Source organism: Aptenodytes patagonicus, chromosome 3 (genome assembly GCF_965638725.1).
Source record: "Aptenodytes patagonicus chromosome 3, bAptPat1.pri.cur, whole genome shotgun sequence".
NCBI lineage: Eukaryota > Metazoa > Chordata > Aves > Sphenisciformes > Spheniscidae > Aptenodytes > Aptenodytes patagonicus.
The window spans coordinates 51670624-51698496 of NC_134951.1; the positions used below are offsets into that span (position 1 = coordinate 51670624).

Below are 27873 nucleotides of genomic sequence, written 5' to 3' on the forward strand. Positions count from 1 at the left end.
TATGCACTTAATTAGTTCTGTTTCTTACAAACAGCAATAGTAAGTGTTGTGGAACCTGAATCTTGCTTGTGGTCTGCTGAAGACGCCTTGCTCTCATTGGAGAATGCAGGTGCTCTCAGTACATGGGAGAAGTTATTCCCATATTAAAATTTCCTGACTGTGATGCTTAAAAACATTTGCAAGCATCTCTTTTTGTTACAGCTTTTCAAATGTGAATTCCTTTCCAATGCAAACTTGTCACCAAGGAATGTTCTTTCATAGGTTATAAATTTATTTAAAAGAAAACAGCACTGTCTGTTTGTTCTTGTCTGTCATAGTTCGAAACTCATTAGTATGTGTTTTTAGAAGAATGAGGACTTCATCTTTCATCTGTACAACCGATTTCAAAGATGATATTATCTAGAAAAAGACACCTTTCCACATCTGAAAATTATGCAAGTTCAAGGATTTCTGCAAGCAATCACATTTTTGTCTTGCTTGTTTAAAGTGCAAATAAAAGTGGCTTCAGTATCACGTGCAAAAGCCAGACTAGTGTTTCAGCATGCAAACCCACCTAGCAGGAAAGAAAACAAAAAGTTATGGATACCTCACAGCTCAGGCTCTGACTAACAGTGTGTGGATTATGGTACTTCTCCTATAGGTAGGGCTACTAATTAAATTAAAGTACTATAAAATACAGCTAAACTTAAGCGGGACAGCCATCTGTAAGCCTCAGTGTAACTTCCACATGTTGTTATTGTTCCTTTGATAGTGAAAGATATGAGATTTAAACCCCTTTGCAAGCTTATAACTTTCCAAACTCTTCCTCTAAAGGCTAAAACCTTCCTTTTGCAGTTTTTAGCCCTGACTTGCACCTGAGGGGAAATTGAGCAAAATGATCACCATCGTTTCTTCCTCCTTCATGGAAGGAAAAGAAGAGAAAGCAGGAGGAGCTGTTGTGGACTGCAGCAGCCCATGGACCGTTCCCACGGACGCAGCCACTGCTTTGTTTCCTTCCTGCCATTTCACTGGGGTGGCTGGAGAAGCTCTGCCAGCTGCAAGGGCGGCTGTGGCCGGGTGTGCCCCGCGACCCCGGCGGTGCCACCATTGACCGGGTGTGCCCTGCATCCCTGGTGGTACTACCACAACCAGCTGTGCCCCACGTCCCCAGGAGTACCACAGGCGTAGGGGAAACAGGGAGCGTTTGAAGGGGCAGGACCAACCCTGAAGGCTGTTTTATCTTGGATATCTGTTCCCCATTTGGATTCTTGGGATAAAATGGGGTAGCTTCTGATCAGCCATTTTGTGATCCTTGCTTGTCAGCCCTCTCTGTCGTTAAATAAATTGGTAGGATCGATGGATGGAGAGCTAATTCTGTTTTTACAGAACGGCTTTGGTTACCCACTTGTGAGAACATGTGAATCACTGTGAAGGAACAGAGGACTTGTTAATTAATAAAGGAAAAAAGTTAAGCAACTACAAAGTTAGTGTGCCTGACATGACTTAAAAAACTTTGTTTGCCTAAGCCCTTTTCTATACTTTCCCTCTGTTCTGTCTGTTTAGATAGTAAACTCTTCAGTGCAGAATTGGTTTCTGTCTTAGTCCATACAATACTTAAAATCACTGCTGTTTTTAATTAGAATAGTAATTGTGATTCTTGGCTACTTGAGTTATTAGAGAGCAGTGATACACACACACATTTTTTAATCTGGAAGACCGGCTCCCCAGGATTTTTGTTGGATGTGTGTATCCTCTTTGTTTCATGATGTTTGATGATTCAAACATCCTGTCCACAAGCCTGCTTTTCTTAACTATCTTTTGCCCACCCTTTAAAAGTAGTCTATAGATACCTGAGATCTACAGATCAAAAACTGCTCTAGGGTGCTGGAGGTTTTTCATCCCTTAATTATTGTTGCATTAGTTCTAAATGTACTAAGAACTGCCTCGCAAGTTTTGTGTGCAGTAGCTTGCAGGGCAGAGTAGACTGCTTGCTGAGTTTGGGGAAGGGGGAATTCAAAACTCAGACAAGTTATAATACAATTTTTGAATGACTTAGAAATTATATTTGACTTTTTATGATGAAACCCTGCTTTGTTTTTGCTTGATCTGTGTGAGAAGTAGGTAGAGAATATATCTTCAGTTCCCTCACATGTTCTTTTTCACAACAAAAAATCACTGCAGAGCTAGTCAAAACTGATCAGAATTACTGCAAATAGTATTTTCAGGCTTATGTGCTTGTGAAGGTTGACATTTCTGGCAGTGCAGCTGTGCCAGATTTCTGACTGCAGCCCCCAGTGCTCTTGGAATCAGTGTCTCCAAATGGGCTCTGTAATTTGCCTCAGCTGAGTCACTTCCTTACCACGAACTGCCATAAAGAGATGATTTCTTCTGCTTTGCTTTCTAGGGTTTAGCCTGCACTGCCCCCCTCCTTTTCAAAATAAGAACTCATCAGAAAATACCCTTTGTAGTAATGCAGTCGAGTTTAGAGGGTTTCGGAAATCTGGATTTTGGTGGCCTTTTTCATTGAAGGGACTATTGGTTTTTGTGTTCCTCCTCTGTTTCTAGCTGCTAATTTGAATGAGAAGCCAGCAAAGCAGCATGTTGGTTTTCTTTGTAAGTAGTGGTTATAGTTCCCAACTGCCAGGTGAACATGAATGTCTATGAGATACTTCAGATGATAGCTATCCATAAAATCTTTAAAAATGTATCATAATGTATCGTAATGTATCTAAGCTGTTATATCTAATTTTTCTTAATGACCCACATTTCTTGCTTAATTCTTGCATAAAATATGAATGAGTCAAATTTGAAAGCTTTTGAATTTGGCAGAATAATAATAGTCTTTACACTAATGTAATGTTAAGGTGCATTTTATAGAAGATTGACTTTAATTGTGAAGAGCCCCAAAAAAATTTATTAAATCTGTTGTATACATGTTGTGTACGCATAAATGTATACACAATAGATGTATGAAAGGTTGCGTCAGCTGCATTGAAGAAAGTGGGTATCAAAAGGAAGATGACTTAATAAAAGATCTGTTCAGAATGAGAGGTACATGTTGATGACCTCATCGATTAAAAATAAAAAGTTATTTTTATAGTTGCAAGGTAAAGCTGACAGGAACTGATTAGTGCTTCTTCCTTATGCTGACAGTGATACTCCCTTTGTATTCCAAACTTCTACCAGGTGAGCTTGGTACAGGTAGTCATTTAATAAAGTGATGCTGTGGAACGTAGTGAATCCTGGCTTTGTAACCCAGTTTAGTTTATTACAGTCGCTGGTAGCTAAGACTCTCCATGAGTGGCTGCTTCTAAAAGATGCTGCATGTGTTGCATTAGTAGGACATCTTCCTCTAACCAGCCGACAGTTCCCAGTCTACGCCTTGTGTAGTCAGCATGGCCACAGCGTGTGCTCCTTTCTCCCGGTTCTCTCTGCTGGTGCATCCTAGAGTGCATTGTTTTACATTATTCCCCTTTTACAGTATGAGGTATTAGACAAAATGAAGCTATACCAATATAGCTGCGTTAGCTTGCTCTCATTTGGCCAGGTAACAACAGAAGTAACGATGTCACGACATGTGCTTTTTGCATCTATGGTCTTGCCCATGTAAGAAGGTCAGTTGAGAGTTTTCACAAACCTGCAAAAAATTCTTGAATTACAGATTATGGTTGAGACTGTAAGTGAAGAAGTATATGAATTGTAAGGTGGTGTTAGTACTGGAAATTAATCGTGACACTGTACGCGCACTAATCACTGTAGTGGAAACATCCGGCTGCTATAATGAGATGCTGTGTTGGGAACAGGATACCACCATGTTCCCCTTCTATGGTAGCAGGTGGTAAATTTGCTTAAGCTTGCATATTTTGTTACGCTGTAGAGGACTACAGTTTGTGTGTGGCATATAAATCCATTTTCATTTAACTTGGAATTGTTTTCTTAAAGCAGACTCTCATTTAGTTAAACTGAAAATAAAAGATTCCACAGAGGCAGGTTTATGTGTAAAGACTTGAAACAAATCTGTTTAATAAAGCAGTGCCTTTTTTTTTTTTTTTAACAATAGTTCAAGTTTTTCAGTTTAAAAATCCTCATTTCCTTGAAGTAGCCAGCTGTGACCTCTGAAATGGTTCATGCATATCAGTATGTAAAAGCTAATGTGATGATTAGGAGCAGAATCAGGATGGAAATGAAGGTGGGAGTGTGAAGAACTGGAGATGGGGAGGAAATGTGGTAAAAGGGATTGCTGGATATGAACTAGGTACTTTGTGGGACTGGGGCTGACTGCATTAAAGAGAAATGGTGGGTGGACAGTGCTCGCCTCTCCACGGCAGACAGAGACAGGGCTGCTTCCGACCTGATGCTTTCTGTGGACTGATGACTTCCCAGTGCCTGTAGACAGGTCTTCAGAATACTTCTGCCCCGAATCAGGCAGGCTGTAGTGCTCACCTTCCTTTTGCCCCTATTTTCCCCCCAGAAAAGCTGAGGAATAGTTAGAGAAGCTTCTTTAACGTGCATATTTCACATGATTCAGAGGAAGCAGAGTGCCAAACGTGGGTCAGCCACAAGCTGACAAAGAGACAGAGAACAGCACAGGTCGTAGCTATGTGCTTTGCACTTGCAATCCAGGGTGCATGACTGGCCAGGGCTCTCCCCATCTGGGATACAGCTCTCTGCTGGGGCAGGCTGGGTGCTCACCCCGTTGTAGCTGCTCAGGGGCCCCAGGTACTCTGTGTGCCTGTGTGTGGGGTGTGCATTATCTGTGAAAGCCAGTGCAAATGAAGACGTGTGCCACAGCTGTGGTGCGCTAAAGTCTGGTGAGGGAATGGCTTGGCGCCAAGTGCCAGGCTCCCTGGAGGTGTGCTGTGGTGGCTGGTGTGTAGCCTTGGGGAGTGGGAGGGCTAGTTTTCCTGGCTGTGCACAGACTATTTGAGGAAGGAGGCCAAGTGTGTGGCCTGAAGGTAGGGGTTCTGCTGCTGCTGTGTGGGATGTGGATGAGCAGGCTCAGGTATTGCAGGGCGGCCCCTCCTGGGAGAGGATGGGCTGCACGGTGCTCGCTGTAAAAAGGCAGGCACTTGTAAAATTCCCCTCTTGGTATTTTAGACAGGCAGCGCTTGTGACACTGCCAAACGCACCCACGGGCTGAGGCTGCTGAAACAGTCAAGCATCGTGGCCAGGAGAGTTCTCCTGAGGATGCTGTAATAGATCCAGCCCTAGAGACCTGTTTGGCAGAGCGTGCCAATAACTTAATTCTGCGCATGCCGCAGTCTCTTTCTGCAGAGGAGAAGAGCCTCTCTGGAAGAAAGATGGAGATGGGGAAGGTATAGAGATGGCCTTGGCCCAACCCCAGGCTATACCCTTTCTCAGGGGGGATTCAAGACAGGTTCCTTCAGATATGGGGGTTAACTTAAACTTTCTTGCATCAATAATGGTGTTCTTAAACGTGCAGTAAATGTGTACATTTAGGTTATTGTCAGTGTAGGCATTGAACATCCTGAGATAATTTTTTTCCTTTGTATGTGCTTGTAAATCATATATGTTGAATATCAAGAGCATAAACTTGTAGCGGCTGGTTCTGTATCTCATGCCTGTGTCCATTAATACATAGCCAGGTCTTGGGACTCTGCCTCGTCACACGCTGACATCCCCTGGGGACACAGAGCTAGTGTTCAAGTACATCTGGTCCAGGCTTGCCAAAGCTCTCCCCAACAATCACCCCAAAACTCTTCAGCCCAAAGACTCAGACAGCTGTGCTTCACAATGCAACTGAATTTTTTTTGTGTGTGTGGCTGACAAATGACAGCTTTCAGGGTGTTTTTCCTTGCTAGAGAGGCACTATTAAGTTGAAAATACTGTAAATTTCAGAAAGCGATACTGCACTAGTATTAAGTATAAAGCATACGAGATGTTTTTGTTGTTGTTGTTGTTGATTTTTCTGCACTGTGCTGTACAAGCTGAAGAAACGGGAATCTCTCAGGTACTGGACAGCATTAACAGATTGAATTCGTTATTTTTTCCTGTAGGGGAACCGTGACTTGAAAAGAAATGGATGCTGCCCCTGGCTCTGTAAGCCAGATCTCTGCCAGGATGCAGTTTCACATTACAGGGGGCCGGCCAGCTGCCATGGCCTCCCTGCACCCTCAGCCAGCGTTGTGGTCCTCTCCCCACAGCATCGCTGGTGCTGATCTAATCCTGCAGAGAGCCAGTTCAGAGAGAGTAACTGAGAGAAACTAATCTTGGGAAAAAAAAAAGGTACCAAGGAGCAAACAGAGTGGTGGCAGAGCAGAGGATGCCTCTTGGTAACAGCTCTGCTTTTGGTGGGTTGATCTGGATTATGAAACCCTACGGGCAGCTCTGCATGAAACGTGTTGTGCTCTATGCTTGGCATGGCAGAGACATTCCCCGCAACATGGTGGTGGCTTTGCAGTCCCTGTAGTAGCAGCGATGCAAGGTCTGCCCTCATTGGTGACAGGTAGTGATTTAAGAGCCGTCGGGGTTCACTGGAGGAAAGCGTCAGGAGCACAAAACCCAGCAGGGAGTTGGGTTTGGCCTCCAAAAGGCCAGAAGTGTAAATAGGCATCAGCAAGACCTGGCAGAGGGTTTGGGGAGCATCCCAGGCAAGGCCTTTTCTATATTCAAGCTTCCCCTGTCGGACTGCCACGCAGATCTGAAGTACCAGATCTCACTGCACAACAGTTCCCCACAAGAACGATGGTCTGTGCTTTTAGCAGGGTTGCAGCTTGTGATTTTCCTGGCCTGGGAAAGAAAACAGGATGAGAAGAGCAAAATACTACCTATTTTAGATGCTTTGGTGCCACCACACCATTAACTTTTCTATTAAACTGTACTGTACCAGGAAGTCAGCAACTGACTGGGAAGGTGAGCAGCATTCCTCAGCTCTGTGCCTGACATCCCTGTGAGGCTGAAGAGCAACCTTTAAAAGCTGCAGTGATCAGGCTTAATTCACTGTTAACTTCTAGTCTGGCGTTCATAGTATGGCAGAGCAGCGCATAGGCAGTGGTCATTTCTCAGTTCCCTTCCTGCCTTTCAGCAGCTGCTCAAAACTTGCAAAATGTAAGCGGTAGGCTTGGGAGGAGTGCAGCGTGTGGTGTAATCACAGCTCTTCCTTCCCCGCCAGCTTCCTCTAAGCAATTTGTTTAATTTTTTTTTCTGCTTCTGTTGCATTAGTTTGAACTGCTGTGAATGATGTGAAGACAATTGGAGAAAACTAGCATTTCCTGTTGTAGTGTTTTGCTATTTCACATCGATCATATTAAGTGTGTTACAGTTTGAGTTGTACTTCGGAACTTAAATGTACTGAAATGATAACCTGCCTTCTTTGTGACAAGAAAGAAAATAATATAAATTTCACACACAGTAGCAGGAGCCATATTCTTTCCATTTAATTTTACTATATGCATCAATTATAGAGTGTTTGTGTGTAATACACAAGAAGTTAATGTTTCAGGTTTCTTAATGACAGTTCTTCAAAAGAAATTTTCTCACTGAATGGAAAGAAAGGATTATATAAAATCAGCACTTAAAGCTAGTAGTACTGTAATGCTGAAAAGTACACGTAAGTGTCAGTAACCTTTTTGAAACTCAGTATATAATCCATTCAATGTTATGTTTTCCAGGCTTCCAAAAAAGGAAAGTGTATATTCCATGATATTTCCAGACATGCATATTTTCCTAGTCTTTGCTAAGAATCAGTGAGTTTTCAAAGCAGTCATAAATACTGATCAAGTTTGTTATAAAATGCTAATTTGCTATGTTGAGATAGCAAACTAGTTTTATTGCAAATCTTTCAATTACTCTCAGTTACCAGGAAAGTGAAACAAGTACCTTAAAAAAAAAAAAAAAAAGAAACACCAAAACAAACAAAAAAAACTGGTTCATTTTTTAAAAATAATTTATGATAAAGCTCTACAGTGATACTAATGTTATTCAGAGTTCCTTTTGTACAAAAAGTGTGATATTGGCAACTGAAGTCCTGATTTAGTGATGACTCCCCTTTCTATAAGACAGCTTAAGGTTTTCTTGTTGTCATCATCATCAGAGGAAAGTTACCAGCTGAACTAATTCACTCTACAAGACTTCATAGGAAAAATAATTTTGCAGCTGTTTTTTCTAACTGATACACATGTGATTTTAACTCTGGTGGCAAGAGGCAGGGTAAGGTATGGAAATGCAGACAGCTGCCTCTGAAAGAAACAAAGCTTCAAGGAAGCTTAGCACGCTGAAATCAAGGGGGGCGTATAATCTCCATCCTAGGGTGCTGAAGTAGCAAGCGTCACATCAGTCCAGGGTTATTAACAGCTTTTTCTTTACGGACTTAGGGCTAAAGCGTGCTCATGAAAGAAAGACATAAAAACTGCAGGCAACGGCAGTCAAGCCAGTCCGATCTCAAAATATATATGGCAGCCTTGCATCCTACTAATAGAGAAGACTGGAAAAATTAGAAAAAGTGGGTGAAGTGCAATGTTAGTTTATCAGTTGCAAATCGTGCCTTACCTTTACTATCATACCTTACCTAGCATTTGTATTTTGTTAACTAGATTACTTTCTTAGACAATGGAAATGTACTAATGTAATCTGGCCTTCAAAAAGGATCTGTTACAGTGTGCAAGAGAAAATTATCAGTTAAAATAAGGTTTACCACATGAATTCTGAAATGGGTAAAAAATAGTTCACTGAGCTCAAGAGCTTCGCTTGTTTTTGAACCTCCTGTGCTCCCCTGTAATTTATGATTTGGAATTAGAAATGTTTTTAACATAGTATAAAACTGCCGTGCCTTGTGCAGTGTATCCAACTGAGCCACCTCATAGCATCTAAGCAGCCTTTAAGGACAACCATGTTAAAGAAATATTCAAGTTAAAAATAACTTTCCTAAGTTGCACCCTGCTATTTATGTAGAAGATAAAGGGGTGAAGGACAGGATTTAAACTGATCTTCTTTCTGTGGGGAGAAAGTAGAGGTTACCATGTCCTGCCTTTGCTGCCGGTGTGTCTTTCCTGTGTTTCCCCAGTTCATTGGTCTTCCCCTTTGGCAGCCAGCTATGGTTGCCCCTGAGCTTTTATGTCAGGTTATAGGAACCCCAAGGAGGAGTTTGGCTGCCATTTTTCTGCTTTTGGGGAGCATGTAGGAAAGGGGAAGCTGCTCTTCCTAACGGTGTCTAGAGCAGCTTGGGGAAAGAAAAGAAGAGAAACGATCAGGTCCTTGATTCCCTACTCTGGTTCATGCCACAGCAGGCTCAGCGCTGCTGAGCTTCAGGTGGCCCCTGGCTCCTCTTCCCAAAGGCACATAGGGCAGCTGGGAACGGCAGGAAAATATTTCAATGAGCAGTGTGTCTCCTACACCAGATGAGGCACTGACCTGAGGATCTGGCTAGGGGGATTTCCTTCCTTATTCTGCCAGTGTAGTGCAAAAGCAAGTCCCTTTGAACAGGTCAGGGAGTTTGCTCTAAAGTATTGATTATGGTTTCTCAGTCCTTTTAATAAACTGATCAGCCCCAGTGTTGCAAAAGCCTCTGTGTAGTTTCGGTAACAACAGATAACTGTTTGCAGCATCCCTCTAATATCATTTGCAGGTTATGCTAACTGCATTGTCTTCAGGAGCCAGTATGTTGAAGTCCTCTCGCAAAGAGGCAGACACATTATTTGGTGCTTGGTGGTACAATTCAGTCATTTCTGGCTGCAGTCTCCTTTTGGTGAGGTGCAGTTTGCTTTTCTGATGGCAGGCCCATTGGGGAGGAAGGTCTGGAGGGATGGCTTCATACTTTTCTCATCCCATTCAGAACAGCATGCACCACAGCTGGAGTAAACAGGGAGAACAGTACTCCCCTCTCCCAACCTTATGATATCTCACACGGCAGCTGGAAACCTGCTAGGCAGCCACAAGTAGTCTTGTGGGTTTTTCGCTACCTCTGTTACATCGTGTGTTGCAGCTTTTCATCAGCAAACGTCTGATGTTGCTGCATCACGGTGCAGGCATTGTGAGATGTTATCCTCTACATCACAAGCACTGTACAGATGTGTCTTGGCATGTAACAATTCGCAAGCTTCCCCTTATTTCTCAGACTGAGAAGTCTGCTGTGGGCTATCTTTACTCAAAACTCCTCTTGCTTCCATTTTCATCTTAAAGGCACAAAAGAGGTCAAGACAGGAAAATTTGACCAAATTTTCAGAAGGCAATGATCAGTAACGAAAATTATGCAGGCACAGGTAGCCTGGGTTTGGTAGGAAAGGAATTAACGACCTGACTGTTGATGAAGTCGGTGATGATTATTCATGTGATTAAGAACCTCTGGGGCAGGGTCTGAGGCTGCAAGGGAGGGAGAATCTGGGACTTTTTGATGAATATTTGGGGGAACGAACCTGAGGTAATGTATGATGTGCTGCATAGGACAGAGTTAGGGTTTGGTTTCACTCGAGAACCAACAGATCAGGATTTTAAGAAGGGCAGGGGGAGAATGGGGGAGTAGAATGGACCTGCTGCTGCTGCTAACAACCATTAAAAAAATACAAAGCCAGCTGCTCTCAGAGCAGAGCTTGATCCTTTCAGTGCCTTTAACAGCACAGTATATATTCAGAGGAGGGGAATTCATGAGGCCCTATGGACCTACACCATGGTATTACACAAAAATGCAAACCCGAACAATGGGTGGCCTCAGCGGTTCCATCTGGCTCGCCATTAACAAGGTTAAAGTAAAGTGGGTTTCCTTGGCTGTGTCACACGCAATTTACACTTCAGATGCTTTAACTTTGGAGCTGGACCGGAGGGAGCACCACTCTAAACGCACGTGGCAAGGGTCTCCTAACATGTGTGGTAAACGCATTTGGTATTGATGCTCTTTGAAAGATACAGAGTAGTAGCGTTTAGATAATTTGTAAGTACTATTTGGAAAATGCAGATTTTTTTGGCTAAACCATTTACCAAAAAAAAAATTTCCTGTCAACAAATTAGAATTACAGTAAAATACTGTTTACTCAAAATACTTTAAGGACATTAAAGTGGCTGGATTCAGCTAAGAGCAAAAATTATTGGAGGCCTGAGAAATGTTACCACCAGCATTTCTGGTATGGTAACCAGAAAAATCCAATCCACTTCTAAGCTAAAAGCATATTGATACACGGAAATGTATTCTGTTGTAAAGCATTCTGCTTTCAGAGCCACCAAAATACTTAGCTAATAGCACAGTTAACCATGGCAAATAACAACCTTTAAAAAATTTTAGTTGTAGAGAGCCAGTAGTACATGAACAGGTATGTTGGCCTGTTAATTTCTACGCCATTGAGTGTAGTAAAGCATTGGAAATATCATGGCATTTTGCAGAAATCATGCTCTTTGTCCTGGCTTTGAGATTCTTCAAGGGAACCCAGCTGTCCTGTAGGCTGTCCCATTCTTGAATAAAAATTCTGTTGTTGTTGAATGAATATCAAAGTTGATAATTCAATTGTGAAGCTGTTTTATGTTCTGCAAGACAAGCACTTGAGCAGTTAACTCTGTGGTAAAGATCTAAGGTAATTTCTAGAGAGAGAATACATCCATTGTGGCTGCAGAGGTGCTCAAGGCAATCCACAGAGCAGGGCAAGTGTTGCACTGAACAACAAATATAAGAAACCTAGCCATCTCGTCTGCCTTCGACCCCAAATCATGAGTTCAGTAACAGAGCAGAACTTCATACTCCTCCTGAAGTTAAACAATTAAACTTGTGTACCATAAAATCAGCAGATGTTGTTGACTAAGTTATCCTAGCGACATCGGTAGTCTCACATAGGAAGGCCCCAAGCAAGCAGCCCACCGCGCTGCACTTCCTCCTTTGTGAGCTGTGCAGTACTGCTGTGACAGGGCATGCTTCCTCTCGAGCATGCTGCTGAAAGGTTGGCTTCAGACCCGCCAGCGTTGAACAGCCCTGCAGTTGCTTTGCGCCTTCCAAGCTTTGCCAGCAGGCGAGCCACTGTCACTCATGATGGCCTCTGTTACGTGGCATTAATAGAGGGGTTGGTGTGGATGGCCCTGTGCTTGTTTGTCCCTCTTCCTCCTCTGTTGTCCAACTCTCTGACCTACCCTCATGGCCCCTCTGTGCTGCCCTTTCATATCTCTTACAAAGACAGGAATATCCTTAAACATGACACTTTTGTTTCTGACTGTATGCAGCAGTCCTGTAATCATAGCCATGATTATTGTAAGATGCCATTTGACGGGCATGTCAAAGTTGCCAAGCTCCTCTCAAAGGCTTCCTGCCCGCTGCATTTCAGGTAACTGCAGGCAAAGTAAATGGAGCCGAGAAGTCATCTCATGATCACAAACCATTGACAATCCCTTCTCTTCTTCCTTTTTAGCTACCAGACTGCTCTCTGTCCGTGAGCAGCAGCTTTTGACTCGCGCCCTGTCTTTACAATAGTATCAGAAAGAAAATAGTCAGAGACCTATTCTTGCTGAGTCCTGACAGATGCAATGCTTCCACACCAAGCACTGCAGTGGAAGGGAAATGAAGAACAAATAATGCAGCAAGGCAGAACCTGTGAAGGAGGTAGAAGGGAAATTGTCCAGCTGGAAGTAGCACTTGCATGTGCATAAGGTGGGAAGTGCCCCAGCTATGCTAGGTGTGAGTAGAGGGAGAGTTCACAAAAAAAAAGATTAGTTAACCTAAACAGGGATGGTTGATTTTATGGGGAGTATGTAAAAGAATGGTATAAAACCATATTTACTTAGAGGAGGGAAAATATGCATCTCTGTGTGCTGTATTTAGCGTGTATTTAACTCAAAGCACACTTTGCAGCCAAATCGGCTACTTTTTTGTCAATTAAGTTCTTTTCCAGCTCATTGTCTCTAACTGAAAGGGAATTCAGCCACAGCCACCCTGTTTACAAAACTAAGCTCAACATCTGCATCTTGTGCCTGGACTTCCAATGCATGATTCTTTCATCCATCTTTCACATACACACTCCTACTGGTGCAGATTAAATAAGTGAAATATTATGATTGACATATTCATGAACCCAGGTAGAAATCCAGTATAGATTTGTGTAAAGGCCATGCGTGTGCTGTGACCAGGGGTAAGTCCCAGACACAGGGTGCAGTTTCACATTGCAGTTCCTCTGGCAAGAGCCTTTGGGAACGATGGGAGTCTCACTGCTTAAATCTACTCCCTCCCACCTCCTGCCAGTGTTTATCACACCCACAGTTGTGCCAATGCAATGGTTTATGATTTTACCTCGAAACTGGAGATGTGATGTGAACCAAGCTAAACAAACACTACAAACTGAAAAAAGTAGATGAATTAACTGAAAACTTTTGCTGTTGAGAATTGGCTAGCAGTTTTAGTTACTGCATGGATCATCCTCAGGAGTTTTTGAAAGCAGATCATATGTCTTTGGAAGTATTCTTGAAAAGGGGGCTGTTTACTGGATGATTATCTTCCACGTATTTTCACATCACCAAAGAAGAGCTATGAATGAAATGCAAAGTAGTTGAGCTGGAGTCCTGGTCACTGCTTACAGTTCTGGATGGGATGCAGCACTGGAGCAGGATCCCTGGCAGTTCCCTGTGTCCTGCCTGGCACAGCATACTGTTGCTGGCTTGTTTCACAGTACGGAGTGTGAAAACAGAAGGGCACCCCAGGAGCTGTTGCTGATAATGCCAAGACAGCAAGCAGCGGTGGCACGTGCTGTGCAAAGCTTTGTGGGAAACTGGGATGAAAGCTAAGCACAGTAGTTTGTTGAAGACATCCTGGTTCAGGCTTTTGCACTGTGTAGAAAGTGTGTGTTTTCCGCATCTGATTCTCATTTTTGTGCTTCCTGCCAACAGGGAATGAAAAAGATGCGTGGAGGGTTTTTCTGCATTTGTGCAAAGTCCAGTTAAGCTCTTGATAGCCCTCATTTTCCATGTAATGTTTGGATTGTAGACATAAGTGAAATGACTTTTCACAACTTGTCTATGACTTTCATCCCAATAGTTGGACAGTAGTGAAATAGCTATTAACAAAGATGACAATTTCAAAATCAGGTATTTTATGCATTGTCTTGGATGTGCTTCATTCCTGCTCTAGTTCAGTGAATGCCAATTGATTTGTGGCCTGATCACCGTATGGTTGTATGCTGTTGTACCATAACTTTTTTTTCCCTTGCTTTACCAGATATAATCCCGAGGGGCACAGACTCAGATCCTCAAAGCTATGAGGATCTTGCTTGCCTCTGAAGTCAGTGGGACTTAAGCATTTAAATACCTGTAAACATTTGCTTATACACGACAAGGTCACACAGCTCTCTGTGACAGAGAAAGAAGCTGATGCCACACTCTCCTTCACCAATTTCTGAGCCTGGGAAGGATGAGACTTTTCATGAGGGAAATTTGTGGGTTGTGCTTGAGGTCCACAGTCCTGGGTGGGGGACACAGTCTCCCTCCACTCTGTGTTTACTTGGAATTGGGTATTTCCAGGTACTTTGGATATTTAGAATTGGAAGGTTTGTAAGGAGGAGGGCCAAAGGGATCTTCATTTAGGAGCCAGGCTTTCTGGCCTTCCAGGTTTTCAAGAGTGAGGCTGGTTTAATAAACAATGGGTTTGTTCCTGGAAGTATCCAGGAATAGTGTAGGAAGTGTCAGACTTTTAAAGGTCTGGTCCCTTGTCTTCTATGGCTAAAACTTTTCAGGTATTATTATTTTCAACCCCACAGAAGGTGTTGGGTTCCTGGATTTAATGTTTGGGTGCTGCCAAGAGCCTCAAAACCCAAATTTACTGTCTGTGTCTTGTATCGGTTGGAGTTTCTACTGATCAGCCAGCAACTCAGTGCTCTAGCTTACAGCTGAGCCCCACAAAATTGTCAGGTTGACTCCTGAGCCCTTCCCTTCACCTGTATGGCCCAAGCCAGCGAGCACACTTTAACCGTACACAAAAGGTCCCCGAGGGTTCACCACATACCTCGCTCCATGTGAAAGACATATTTGGATGCAAGTCTTCCCTCCGTGAGGAGGTTGCTGTGATCTCCAGATGGTTGTTGTTCAGCCTTTTGAAGAAGGATTAGTAGATTGTCGGTAAGAGACAGGGGTTTCTCATCTTCACTCTCTGGGGAACAGGGGTCACTGACCACTTCCAGGAGGATTACACCCAGTGGTGGAAGCAGCACCACGAGGTGTGGGGGGAGACTGTGCCTGAAGAGGGCAGGCAGCGATGGAGGCTGTGGGCAGTACAGGGTGAAGAGTTCAACTACCAAGCCTATGGCAGCTCCTAAGACTGGTGTTGCGGTTTTTACTATGGTGCAGTAATACAGATACCTAACACTGTCACCCGATACAATTTGTTGTTGCACAGATTGAGAGTTGTGGCATCTGTATGCCACCCCTTGAGTAGCTGTGAGGAGGAAGGGTTCACACAAATGGAGGATGCTGGCTGGGGGTAGGGGTCCTGCTCCAGCCTGGTGCTGAGCAGCTGGGCTCCCTCGCTCTGCCTGCTGGCAAACTCCCTGCTCCTTCTACCAAGTGATGGGCATTTATCCAGAATGCAAAAAAAAAAATAGATCCAGTTCTCTGTCTAGCTGTGAGTTCAAATCCACTGCCCCAGCTGGTTCAGCTGCCTTATTTTAAGGTCTTGAGGGAGAAGGATACTCTCAGTTTTTTCTGCGGAAGATCTATCACTGGAATAATGCAACTGCTCAATGAATAGTCTCCATAACCTTGTAGCGGTATGGCCAATAATCACTAAAACACAAAGAAACTGGGTTTCAGTCAGCGCTAATGAAATCCTATGGATTCCTATGGATTTGGCATGTTATATGTTCCATTCCTAGCCACTGCAGTATGTCCCAGTCACCTTTCCATGTCTTCTAACCTGCCCCCAGAGCCTGGGATTGGAGGAGAGCAGACAGGCTACCAGCATAACTGAGTAATCCTTTGTTTTGCCAGAAGTCGGGATTTGCCCTCCAAAATGGAAGAACTCATAACCATTCCCCCCTACAGAAGTTCAGTACCTTGCTGGCCTGTGCACACTTCGCATAAGTGGCTGCAGAGACATACGTGCCTTCTTCCACCCCAGCCAGAGGTCTGATTCATCTGATTCATCACTAGCAACTTCAGGGCTTGCATTAAAAATGTGTGGCCCTTTCTGCCTCCATGCGCTTCCAGTCTTAACATACAGTTTTCCTGCCTTGCACAGTGAGTGCTACTGGATAACTGGAAGGTTGGTTGGTTTAGAGTATGGATGAATTGTTAAGGCACAGACACAATGCTGGCATTAATCACTCTTCTGGTTTGTGACTGCTTTCAAAATTGTAAATTCAGGGCTTCCATAGTTGAAGTTGTGGCTTGGGTATGAATTTCTGATCAAAACTACAACAGCTGGTTGTGCTGTGCTCAATGAGCATATCCATTGCGTTTTTCTTTGGCCGGTGCACTCAGTGTCTGACTTGTAATCTGCTGTCTCCTTGCATTGATCACGACTGGGGTGCCCTTATCTGAATTGTTCTTTGCTTTCAAACATTTTATTTAAGTCTAGGGCTCCTGTTTTATCTAAATCTCCTGATGCAGAGTTCATCAGTCATGCCAGGAAAATTGATCCTTGGCCTATAAACATCCTTACTTTTGAAATCGTTCATTCATTCTTTCTTAACCTGAAAGGCTGAGCATAAACGGGCAGAAGAATCAAACACACCACTTCTCTACCTTGGCTATAATTCTTTGGTTTTCTTTTTTCAACTTTGCGATTTGTGCTGCGTTATGCTTTCAAGTGTTACATCAACCAGCAAACACAGATTTACAGGTGGAACTGAGGGGCTTCAGCCTGCATTGCTGCGTTGCCTTGCAGGTTGTATTAGCCTGACCTCTGCAACCAGCCTTGACTACTGCAATGTGACTTTTCAGCATTCATACACAGTTGGAAAATCTTTTCTCGGTTACACTATTAAAATTAACGGAGAATAAGCTCAGTGAAGTCATCAAAATCGCTCTGGATTTACATCCATGTGACTGAGAGCAGAATTAAGTTGCTCTCTTTCTGGGAAGATGCAGTCTTTTAAAAAAGTTTTATTAGCCTCATTGTTATCATTTTACTGGAATGATATCACTTAATCTACGTAATCACAACCAAGAGGGATAAGGCGATCTAGTTTACCACATATAGTGAAATGCTTTCAGTTATTCGTTATTTTTAACTGTACGCAGAATTAACAGAATTCAGAGAAAGAAGTATTAAATTCAAACCTGTGCATGAGATTTGCTGTCCTGAGGCCAAACTAAGAAAAAGGAAACACCAGATTGTGAATTAACAATGTTGTTTTTATGTACACAAATGTGTGTGTTATTTTCGCGTACACAATCTTAGAGAGAATTAATAACGAAGATAAATCTGGTGGTGAGATAGGGTGGAATAGTAGAAAATGGCATTATTTCACTTTTAATTCTCAGGGATCAGGCAGTGTGGGACAACAGAAATACCTGCCTCAGGTGGGAATTAAAAGCTTTAATATATGAGGCTTAATCCTGTTGCAGCTGAAATCCTCTTTCATGCTTTACTGTTGCGTCTGCATTTTGATGTGAAAAGTTTCAAAATTTTTTTTTTCTTTAAGATGCTGAAAGCCTTTTAAAAATGTGTTATAGAAAATGCTGAACAACTATTTAGTAATAATGTCAATATATGGAGCTATTCCATTTTAGACATCTTAAGGTGCAAGTTTGGAAAAGTGAATTAGGAACTGACTGCTTTCTTTCTCAGTCAGTGCTTCAGAGTGATACAGATTTCCCTTACCAGTAAAATGCGGCTATAGAGCATCTGAATGGCTTAATTCTTCTTGCAGGTATTGAACATGTGAACTTACAGGTGCCATTTCAAGGAAAACCAACCACCATGTTTGATGTCCTTTTGTTACACAGTTGGGAAAGGAAGCCTTGCATGTATTTCATGTGACACGACTTACTCTGTCGATTCCATGAGCTCTGGAAGGAACCCCTATAGAGATAGCTGGCATGACCTCCTCATAGCAAGTGTGTCAGACAGTAACCGTCCCTTTATTTCTGAAGAATGAAATGAAGATGTGAGTTGCTGGTCAAATCCTGCAATCCTTAACGCTTGTGAAGCCTATATTCATGCAAGTCATTTAATTCAGTGAATGTAGCAGGAGAATCCATTTGAAGGCTAGTATCTAAGTCAGTCCGTACTCCTGTCTCCAGATATTTCTGAAACTTCATGCATGATACCGATTTATAAGGGATACCTAAAGTCATATGACCCTAAACTGGTATTTGGGGAAGAAGAATAGGTTATGAACTTCCAGAGCAGCCTTCCTCTTCCTCTACCACTACTTGCTTCAGTGCTCCAACCTACTGCCAGGATGCTATTTGCCGTTTGCTGCTTTTGTGAGGAGTTGATGTTACTTGTATTTGCTGCTAACATTAGTGACAAAATAAGGAACAAAAGGGAAATGGCAATTTTTAACAACTAATTCCCAGTTACATACTACCCTTTTATCTCATCTGTGGATTAGCTGATCAGTGGACGTAGAAACCCTGGAACCGGCTCTGCTGAGAGGCAGATAAGGTCAGGCATGCCTTTTAGCTCATGAACAGCACCTCACTGACCCAGAAAGAGTTGAGCCGGTTTTATGCAGCGTGCATCCTTATCCATATGGCCAGGAGGCTCAAGCCACCTCTGTGAAGACTTCTGGTGTTACTGAACTATGCTTCTGTAAACAGGCGCACCCTGTGGTGGAGGTGGTTTCAAACACAACCAGCCAAGGTCTACTTTAGTTCTGGCCACCCCCACGCCTGCCCAGCGCTGCACCCCAGCTAACTTTGGCAATAGGCTGCAAATGTGGGTACACATTGCAGCAGTACCCAGAGCAAACCTGTATGGCAGCCTTTCCACCAACATGAACTATGGAAAATACTTACTGTTTTTAAAAGTACTGCATACAGAACTGTTTTAATTTAAAATCCCTTTTTTTATTATTCCCACAGAAATTCAGGGTTACAGGGGAAATTTGTGGTTGAGAATATTTGTGTGTGTGGTTTCATAATGCAAAAAGATAGATACTACAGTAGTAGACTTATTTGAAATCACGGTATAACATTTCATGTTTGATATGCGTGATATACGACTGTTTAAAACATAACTTACTTAAACTGTCACTGATCTTGTATCTGCTTTATCTGTATGGGTTAAAGCCATTAAAATGTACACATTCTTTCCACACTATATTGATACTATTGGAGCAAAACCATCTTTCATGTTATTTGGAAAAAAGACCTCACTTTGTAGATTGTTATTTCAGGAGTTCTTAACTCTCAATATAAAGAAAACCCTTTTGTTGTAACAAATGAAAGTACATCCAAAGCATTCCTCCATGAGGATGCATTTCATAAGGATTTTTATGTGATTATGTGAAAAATAATTTTCCTCCATGCCTGTAAAGAGGGCTGAGTGGATAGCAGAGAGAAAGTTTTATGGAAAGGAAGAAAGAATGGAAACAACATTGTTGAGGGTATTTTTTAAGAGCTGCCGTCCATGTAGTCCTTTTCATTTTTGTGGACAGAAAGACTGCATTTTGTGCATTTTGAACCACCTTTCTATTTCATTGTTGTTCTTGGTTCACCAAAAAAAAAAATCCACTTTCCAGTAAAATCATATTAGCAGATTTTAAACAAATTCATTTCCTCATGAACTTAAGCTAAATTGTATCCTAACAGGCCTGATTTATCAGGCAAATGCCCCACGTTGTTTGTCAGCTTCTTTGTTGGGGGGGGAGGGGGAGGGGAAACCCAAGCAACAAAAGACCGTAACCTATTGATATTACTTCTGCGATACACTGGGGAAAATAGATTGATTTAGAACTAACCACAGAAAACTAGTCAATCTGATGAGTTTACAACGGAGCATTTTTATTTATTTATTTGTAACAAGAGTAAACATCATCAATATTCGACTCTGTGTTATTGGAAGCCTTGCAGACAGTGGGTTTGTGTCAGAGTGCTGGGGCTATCTGTAAGATGAAAGAAGGCAAGCTTAAAAAAATGGAGGGACCTTGTTTTTCTCACGAAATTGAAAGTCTCCAATCTCTGATACATTATCATGTCTTACAGGATTCGGAGGAGAAATAGATAAATGAGCATTTTTATTTTATTTCATCTTTATTTCTTTAGGAGGTTATCTTTTTTTTAGAAAATGATATTTCTGTTAATCTCAAAAAGCTAGTAAAACACAGGAAATTTTCAAACTGAATTTTATTGAAGAACAACAGCCTGCAATTAACTTTCCCAGCATGTCGCCTCTGCACAGTGTTTTGCGTGAACGAGGGGATCAGGGTAGCAAATACTCACAGGATCAGCACAAATCTAAATGTGGCCCTGATGTGCCGCTTTCTGAATTGATAATATGCCATTTTCCAACATACTTGACTAAAAATAATTACAGTTTTAAAATCAAACTGATTTTTTTTTTTCCATGGATTGATAAATGAGTTTGCTAGTGAACTTTTCTGCCTTAGTGTGACCCTGCTTGCTGGACGCACCATAAATGCTCTGAAGATGCTAAATGCTCCATTCTCTAGTTTATTTAACAAGACGATTTCACTTGACCTTAAATGATTTTTTCAGTATTATTTCAGTATTCAGTATTTTGAATACTAGTACCTTATTGGAGTGGTTTCAAAGTTGCCTGTATTCTCTCCTGCATTCAGCTACAGGTTAAGAATTAAAGGTTGATGAACAAAATGACATAAAACCCAGCAATGTGCATGTAAGCAGAAACATTCCAACAATTTCCCTCTCGGAGGGCGCGGGCAGAGCACGTATGTTCGGTGCATCTTGTGTATGTCTCGTTGACTCACCGGTGGGTTTTCATCCTTAAAAAAAAAAAAAAGCTGGGCCACGTTTCTGTGGGTTAATTCCCTGCTGGGTGCAGCTGCGGGGCACAGTCGGCAGCAAGGGAGCACAGCCATGCACCTCAGCAATGCTCCCTCCTGCGCCCCATGATTTTTTAAAAACACAGGCTGGTTTTATTTCTCCTGGGATTTAATGCTGCTTAGAAGGTTCGGGAGGGGTGGTGGGCAATCTCCCAAAATAATGCCTGCAAGGGAATCCCCCGGTAAAAGCTGTGGAGGAAGGAGTGAAATGCCAGAGGAGCTGGTGCCCGGCACGGGGCTGCGGGCAGGCACTGGCCGCTGCTCGGGGTGCATGGGGCGCCCCACCACCTCCCGCTCCTCCCCTGCCATGCACTGCTGCTGCTGCTGCTCCTGCTGCTCCTGCAGCTTGTTGCCCTGGCAGCCGACCAAACTTCTTTATTTTCCAGAGACAGTTGCCGCCTGTTTTTAAGTTGCAGCGACTGCAGCCTCGTATTTAGTTTCAGCATTTCTTGCTGTAAAAGGATGAGGTCTGCACGTGCTATCTGTTTTAAGGCATAAGGGTAATGCCCTGTTTCAAAAAATATTCAAACTGTTTTTTCACTTTTAAGTGTAGGCTTCTCAGCAAGAAGGATTTTCGTATTACACCTGTATTAAGTAAAAGTGATTAGTCCTTTTATAATACAGTAACATACGAGAGGTGCCCATTTAGCAGCAATCACCCGTGATCCTGTCAGTCTTTGGAGTGCTGCTGTGACAGATTTGATATCCAGGATTTGGTTACTGGAATGTTTAACTCATCCATTAAAATATACTTGTATTTATCTCAAAGACAATTTTAGCAGATCCTCGACAGTCCAGAAGACTCTTTCAGTCCTGCGGAGGTGTTGGAGGTGTTTCTCACTCATCCCAGGTGGTGCCTGAGCAAGCACACGCCTACCCGAGCTTTTCCAAGCGTTCACATCCACCAGCGAGAGGTGTCCCCTTGCACTGCCCCACGGCCTGATTTTCAAGACAAGTCACTGAAGCCCTTGAAGAGTAAAACATCTTAGTTTTGTCTAAAAGATCCACATTTCTGTTAGCTCATGGATAGTTTAACCTCTCTTTACAGCAAAATAGGGTAGTTCAAGCAATCTGCTGCATGTTCTGTCTGCAAGAACCAGCCTTTCTTTAGGTATGCTGTGAAAGTAATTGCTAAAAAAGGCAGCACATTTAGGTACAATTTTAAACATTTCCTTTATGTTTTAACTGCTTAGTTGGCATTCAGTGTATTGTAAAAACATCTCACTTGCACATGCTGTTAGAATACCATGCCATTTTTCAAAGCATTAACATTGCTAGATGGAGCATTGTTAGCCAAGATGCAGTTTTTTGTTGTCTGATAGCATTCAAAAAGGAAAAACAAAAGTGGAGTTGGTGTAGGGAATGTCCTGGTGAATTATTTTAGTCTTCCTCTGACTATACCCGTTTTCTTCCCATTGCTATTCCTGTTAGGTGTTAACCCCTCCCCTTCCCCCCCGCCAAGAAAAAGTCAGTCATCGGGGTAATTTTAAAGCTTTTTCTCTCGACGGATAATAGTGTGGAGCCACACAAATTATTCTCTACTTGTCATATGTATTGGATTATGATCTAAATCATATTATAAAGCATCATGGAGAAGCAAGCAGTTGTGCTTACCCTCCCTGCTGCTTAGCTCAGCTGAGCTGTTACTGTGGCGAATGTATTTGCAAGGCAGGGGTATTGTCATTTTAAAAGGGGTAGGGCTAGGGTGTTCTTCCTAAGTAGGAGTTGACTGCTGGGACAAGGAAAAAAGCTGAAGACTAGAGAATATTTTATTTTGCGTTTGCATCTGGTTGTGAAATTGAGTACTTCTAATGAATTTCAGTCATCAGCTTATTGCAATTAATACAACATAGTTTATGTTGGAATCTGTACACTTTTTGCTTGTTCATGTTTCCTTTAATATGTATAGTTCTGTGCAATCACAAATCCATAGTGAAGGAGAATTTAGAAGTGTTTTTTAACCTTGCTATATGTTCTCTTCTTTCTTCATTAGTAGGTATTAATGTTATTGTTTTCTTGAGAATATTGAAATACAGTGCTAGACAAGTTCCTCAAGGTGTTCCTTTATTAAAATGTTCATCTTTCTTATATCAAAAAATCACCCCGATTCACCTTCCTGTCAGTGCTGTAGTGAAGAAAGGATTCCCCGTTAGGATAATTGCCATCTCTTTATTTACTCTGTTGCATTATTTTTTGAGCCTGAAGCTACCTAGTAAATCATGGGAGCCTACTGTGAGAAAGACAGGCCTATTTTAACAAACCCTTCTTGCTGTTGCTTTTTTGTAAGGGTTACTTCTACTATAATTGCACTTTTAAGGGCTTTCTGTGGTTTATTAATCTCATGGTGTAATTTACGTATAAACTTTTATGTTGCATTTAAGCTGACATACATTATTTCCATGGTGCTTCTGAAGTGAAGAAATACGTGTTATGGTTGTACTAATCTAGAGTTTCTGAGAACATACTCAAATGAGAATTTGCTAATTTTCTTAGCAGGAGCCAGCTTGTATATTGTTCTATGTATTTATGGATATAGAGATGTGGATGTATAAGCTCGTGTGCGCATATCATATGCTGTTAGGTTTCATTATGTTGTAATGTAAGTATATACAGCAGAGAGGAGCCAAGAGTTGAAGAATTTTGGACAAAAGGGTTAATACCATATCTTAATGCGCGTGGATGATGCCATGTGGTATCATTTGTGAGCTCTGAGGTAGCTGACCATTTCCATTTTGGTGTAAATCCCTTGAGAGGGAAGGCATTTCGGAGCGGGGTGTGATCTGTTCTCCTGGTAAGAGTGATTGACAAGGACTGAATAAATAGTTAAAAGAACTGAATAAATACCACCCTCCTGTTTAAGTCCAGGCACACCCCGGCTGGCACATATATATTCTAATGCGACACTTTAGCCAGATGCTTGAGTTGGTTGGTAACAAAAAACATTCCTGAAAAGCCAAATCATAGTTTAATCACAACTGCTTCTGATAGACTTTTCTTTTATGGTGACGTTTTAGCAGTGATTTGAATAAATGCAGGGAATTACAATAGTTTGCAAGTAGGATGTATTGCTAAATATACATGCAAAAGGTGACGGAGGCCTCTTGAGTGGAAGCAGGGGCCCTGACAGCAGGTTCTTGGTCAATTGGTGAGGTGAAATGGTTCACTGAATTGGATAACACAGTGCATACCATAGTGACTGATTAAATTGATTTGTCCATGGCTACCGCCTACCCTGCTACTGAGGCCCTTTAACCTATTTTCAAACTTTTTTCTTTTTTAAACCACTCTAAATACGTGTGATATTAAGGGAAGGAAGCAAGTGCAAATACATTCACAGCTATAAAATTCTGTACTCTGAATTAAGATAAAATGCACGATTTCCAGAACGTCTGCACACTCCCATGTTATACTGTATTATACTATACTTAGCCCAGGAACAAGTACACTGCTAGAAACCGATGAAGAAGATAATAATAAACATCATTCTTTAATATAACCTAAATTATAATAAATGCCACATTTGTGAATTCTTAGGTGTATTTATCAGAGAGGGGTAAAGTAAAACACTTAAGGGTTTTTGTTGTTGCTGTTCTTTTGTTTTTCTAATTGCAAGTTTTACTTCCGTATTATTTTATCCAGAAGGTGTTTAGAAAGCTTGTCAGGGAAACGTAGCTGAATGCCAGTTAAGAAGACTGAATGCTACTGTTAAGTGGGGGTCACTAATTTGAAAATATCTGCAATGATTTAGGAAACAGTAGTCAGATGGATATTGTTTCATAACTTAAAACAACTTTTTTTTTTTTTTTTAATTATAGGGGAAAAAAGCTTGATGTTTTGGTCTTAGATCAAGATGTTTGTATTTTACAACATATTTAGTATGTCCTTGCTAGGGAAATCAATACTAAGTGACAATGGGGCTTGTACATGTTATTTTCTGCTTGATTCAAGGGAAGCTTTATATTCTGTGTCTCTTCATGGGTTATTTTATAGTATATGCAGAAAGACTAGTGTAAGCATAGCCTTCAAATTCCACTGAAAAATCACATAAAACTTCTGTGCAGTGGTGACATAAAAATGGAACCAGTTCACCTAAAATATGTTATTGCAGTTGTCATAGAAGTGCAGAGTTCAGTATAATGGGTTTGGTTTCTTGTTTCTTACTGATTTTTAGGGAAGATAGGACAATTTAATTACAATGATGTTTTCTGAAAGGATAATGAAGTTCTGTTCATCATTTAACTTCTCTAAATTATAGGTCAGTCTTGTAGGACATGACAGCATGCCATGGGCAACGTATGCTGTTTTTTCATTTGTCTGTTAAAATAAAGATATGGTTAGTATCTTGCTAATAGTGAAGAAGAGAGATGAAGAGGGAGGTGCTGGGGGGGATTGTTTCTTGGAATGGATTTGCAAATGTTAACAGCAATTTTGCAGTCTTTTTAAGAATTACACCAGTTTTATTAATAGCATTTCTTTGGAAGGTAAAGTATATTCTGTAGGTGAGACTCCAGCTGTACATACAGCTTTGCATGGACTAAACTTCTTGGTTTTGTACAGACTAGTAGTGACCACTAAATGCTAGCTGAAACAGTGCCTTGTTACTTTCCAGGAATCTGAAAATTTAAAATAATTGGATGTGGGCTCGTGCCAGAACATGTTGCACTATTTTGTACATCTAGTTAGTTTAGTTACAGTATTTTGTAATCCTTCAGTTGACTCCACCAGGCCTGAGTACTTGTGCAATTGTTTTTTAATTTAGTTGATGGTTAAGGGCAAGCAATAAAAATCATCATTATTGGTTTAGTTCTCTCCAGTAGCGTGTTAAATTATAATAAATTAAATTTCTATGCATTCAGTGCAAGTTTTATAAAACAAAGAAATGGAAACCATAGAAAAATAGCCAAAATAGAAAGCTCAATGGTGAACATGACCGGCATCGGATCACCATGCCAAAGGCGTATAATTATTTCTTCGTATCATGTGTTAGAATAATGTAATCCAAGGACTGGCGTTCCTGGCGTGTGTTACAAAGTGAGAGGATTCAGTCAGGAATTGCTGGAGATTTCTTCAAGACTCCCCTGCCTAACAAGGTCAATAGAAGAGTATTTAGTGGATTTTAGCCATTTTTGAGAACTGGGGAGGAGGCCTTGCCTGTGCAGCGTGGGGGAGGCACTCTGTGTCCGTCTGCTCCTGGGCAGGTCACCACCACATGCACGTGGCTTGGGAATTTCGAGAGAAAACAAACCAACCCTGTTTTATGACTCTTGCTGGGTGTTTATTTATTTTCTTTTGAATCGAAACCGTAAATGCCATTACAAACCCTCTGCAACATAAGCATTGTAAAAGTTTGGCCCCCACCCCTGCTCGCCGTGCCTTGGTTGAGCTGGAGGAGGCAAGGTGCAGGGCCCGGGGGCGAGAGCCTGGCTAGTGACAGGGCACCGCGTCCCTCCTCCACGTTTGGGTTTCCCTGGCTGAAAGCAGCGTGTCCATTAGGACATGGTTACATCATCTGAGGCTGAATATCTCCTCTCTGCACGTTTCTTTATGGCCCTGACCCGGCGATGGGCACACGCAGAGCGAAGCCACCTCCGGGTGAAGCCGCCTCAGGGTGAGGAGGCCGGTGCTGGTGACTGCCTCGCCTCCTCTCCTCGCCCCGCTTTGCGATGTTCGTCCTGTCAGGCGTTGAAACACTAGTACTCTCAGGCGTTTAATGCTATAAATACCTGGGTAAACAGAGGTGTTCGCGGCGGCGGAATGCTTGAATATCTGGTGCCCTCTAGTGGGGCCGAGTGCCGGGGCCCTGCCCGGGAGGCGGCGGCCGCGCCCCGGCGGCGGCCCTGTGGGGAGAGCTGAGCCGGCAGGCTGGGATTCCCGGTAAAAGGTTCCCGGCCCCAAGCACAAGGTGTTTTTTGGAACCGGTGCGACAAAGGGGCACCTTCCAAGTGACTTAAAAAGCAAAACTCAAATGTACCTCAGCCCGTGGCAGTGGGATATCAGTGCAGAAGCCCCCACTGTTTCACCATCAGACCTTGTGCACGCTCATGCTGAGCTTACCTGATGTAGAAAATCTTACTGTTTAACGCTGCATTTTATAACTAGCTGTCTCTCTTTGTTTTTAGATGCTACAACTGTGGTGGCCTCGACCACCACGCTAAAGAATGTAGTCTACCTCCGCAGCCAAAGAAGTGCCATTACTGTCAGAGCATCATGCACATGGTGGCTAACTGCCCCCATAAAACTGTCTCGCAGCAGCCCACTAGTTCTCAGGGAAGACACGAAGCTGAACCGCAGCCTTCCACTTCTGCTTTCCCGAGAGAAGGGGGAGGAACGCACGGCTACTCGTCTCCATCATACTCACAGGAGGGCAGGTTGGAGATCTCGGAGCGCTCAGGCAGGTCACCACAGGAGGCTTCGTCGAGTAAGTTGTCTGCGTCGCCCGAGGAACCGAGCAGAAAGGGGCCTTCTGTTCAGAAAAGGAAAAAAACTTAAAGCGTTTGTCATAACTTTCCATTTTCTTTATCCTCTTGGGATGTCTACCTCATGCAAGTACAGGGGAAATAATTTCATTATCAGTAGCTGACCTGGAATTTTAACTACTGTTGAGGAACTGTGAATTTTTTTTCTTTAATAGACAAATCACTCCAAGCAAAATACATTTGAGCAGGGTGCATTACGTTTTACCTTCTGTATGTGTGTGTATGAGTGTGCACGCGCGTGTGTGTATGTGTACATATCTATAAATATAATTTTTTTTCCATCAGTCCACTCTCCAGCTCCCACAAGACATTACTGTGAAGCAATAGGCACAGTATCCACAAACGTTCCTGAACGCATTCCTAGAACCTATTTCCAAACGTGTTCAAAAAAAACAAACAAGAAAACCCAAGAAATCTCACTCAAAAACAAACCAAACCTGAAAAACCACACACAGAACTGAGATCAAGACTGTTACTTCTCTTGTGAACCAAAGGATACTTTCATATTTTAAAGCTGCCATATGGTACTAAAG

The 27873-nt window shown here is 42.3% G+C and overlaps 1 protein-coding gene across 1 annotated transcript in view; it reads left to right on the forward strand.

The window, feature by feature from the left end:
• Window positions 1-27353, forward strand: part of LIN28B (lin-28 RNA binding posttranscriptional regulator B) — a 90646-nt gene extending 63293 nt beyond the window's left edge. Inside the window, exon 4 of the mRNA XM_076335463.1 lies at window positions 26984-27353. Coding sequence (XP_076191578.1) covers window positions 26984-27353 — 370 coding nt within the window. The remainder of the gene's footprint in view (window positions 1-26983) is intronic.
• Window positions 27354-27873: the final 520 nt, after the last annotated feature.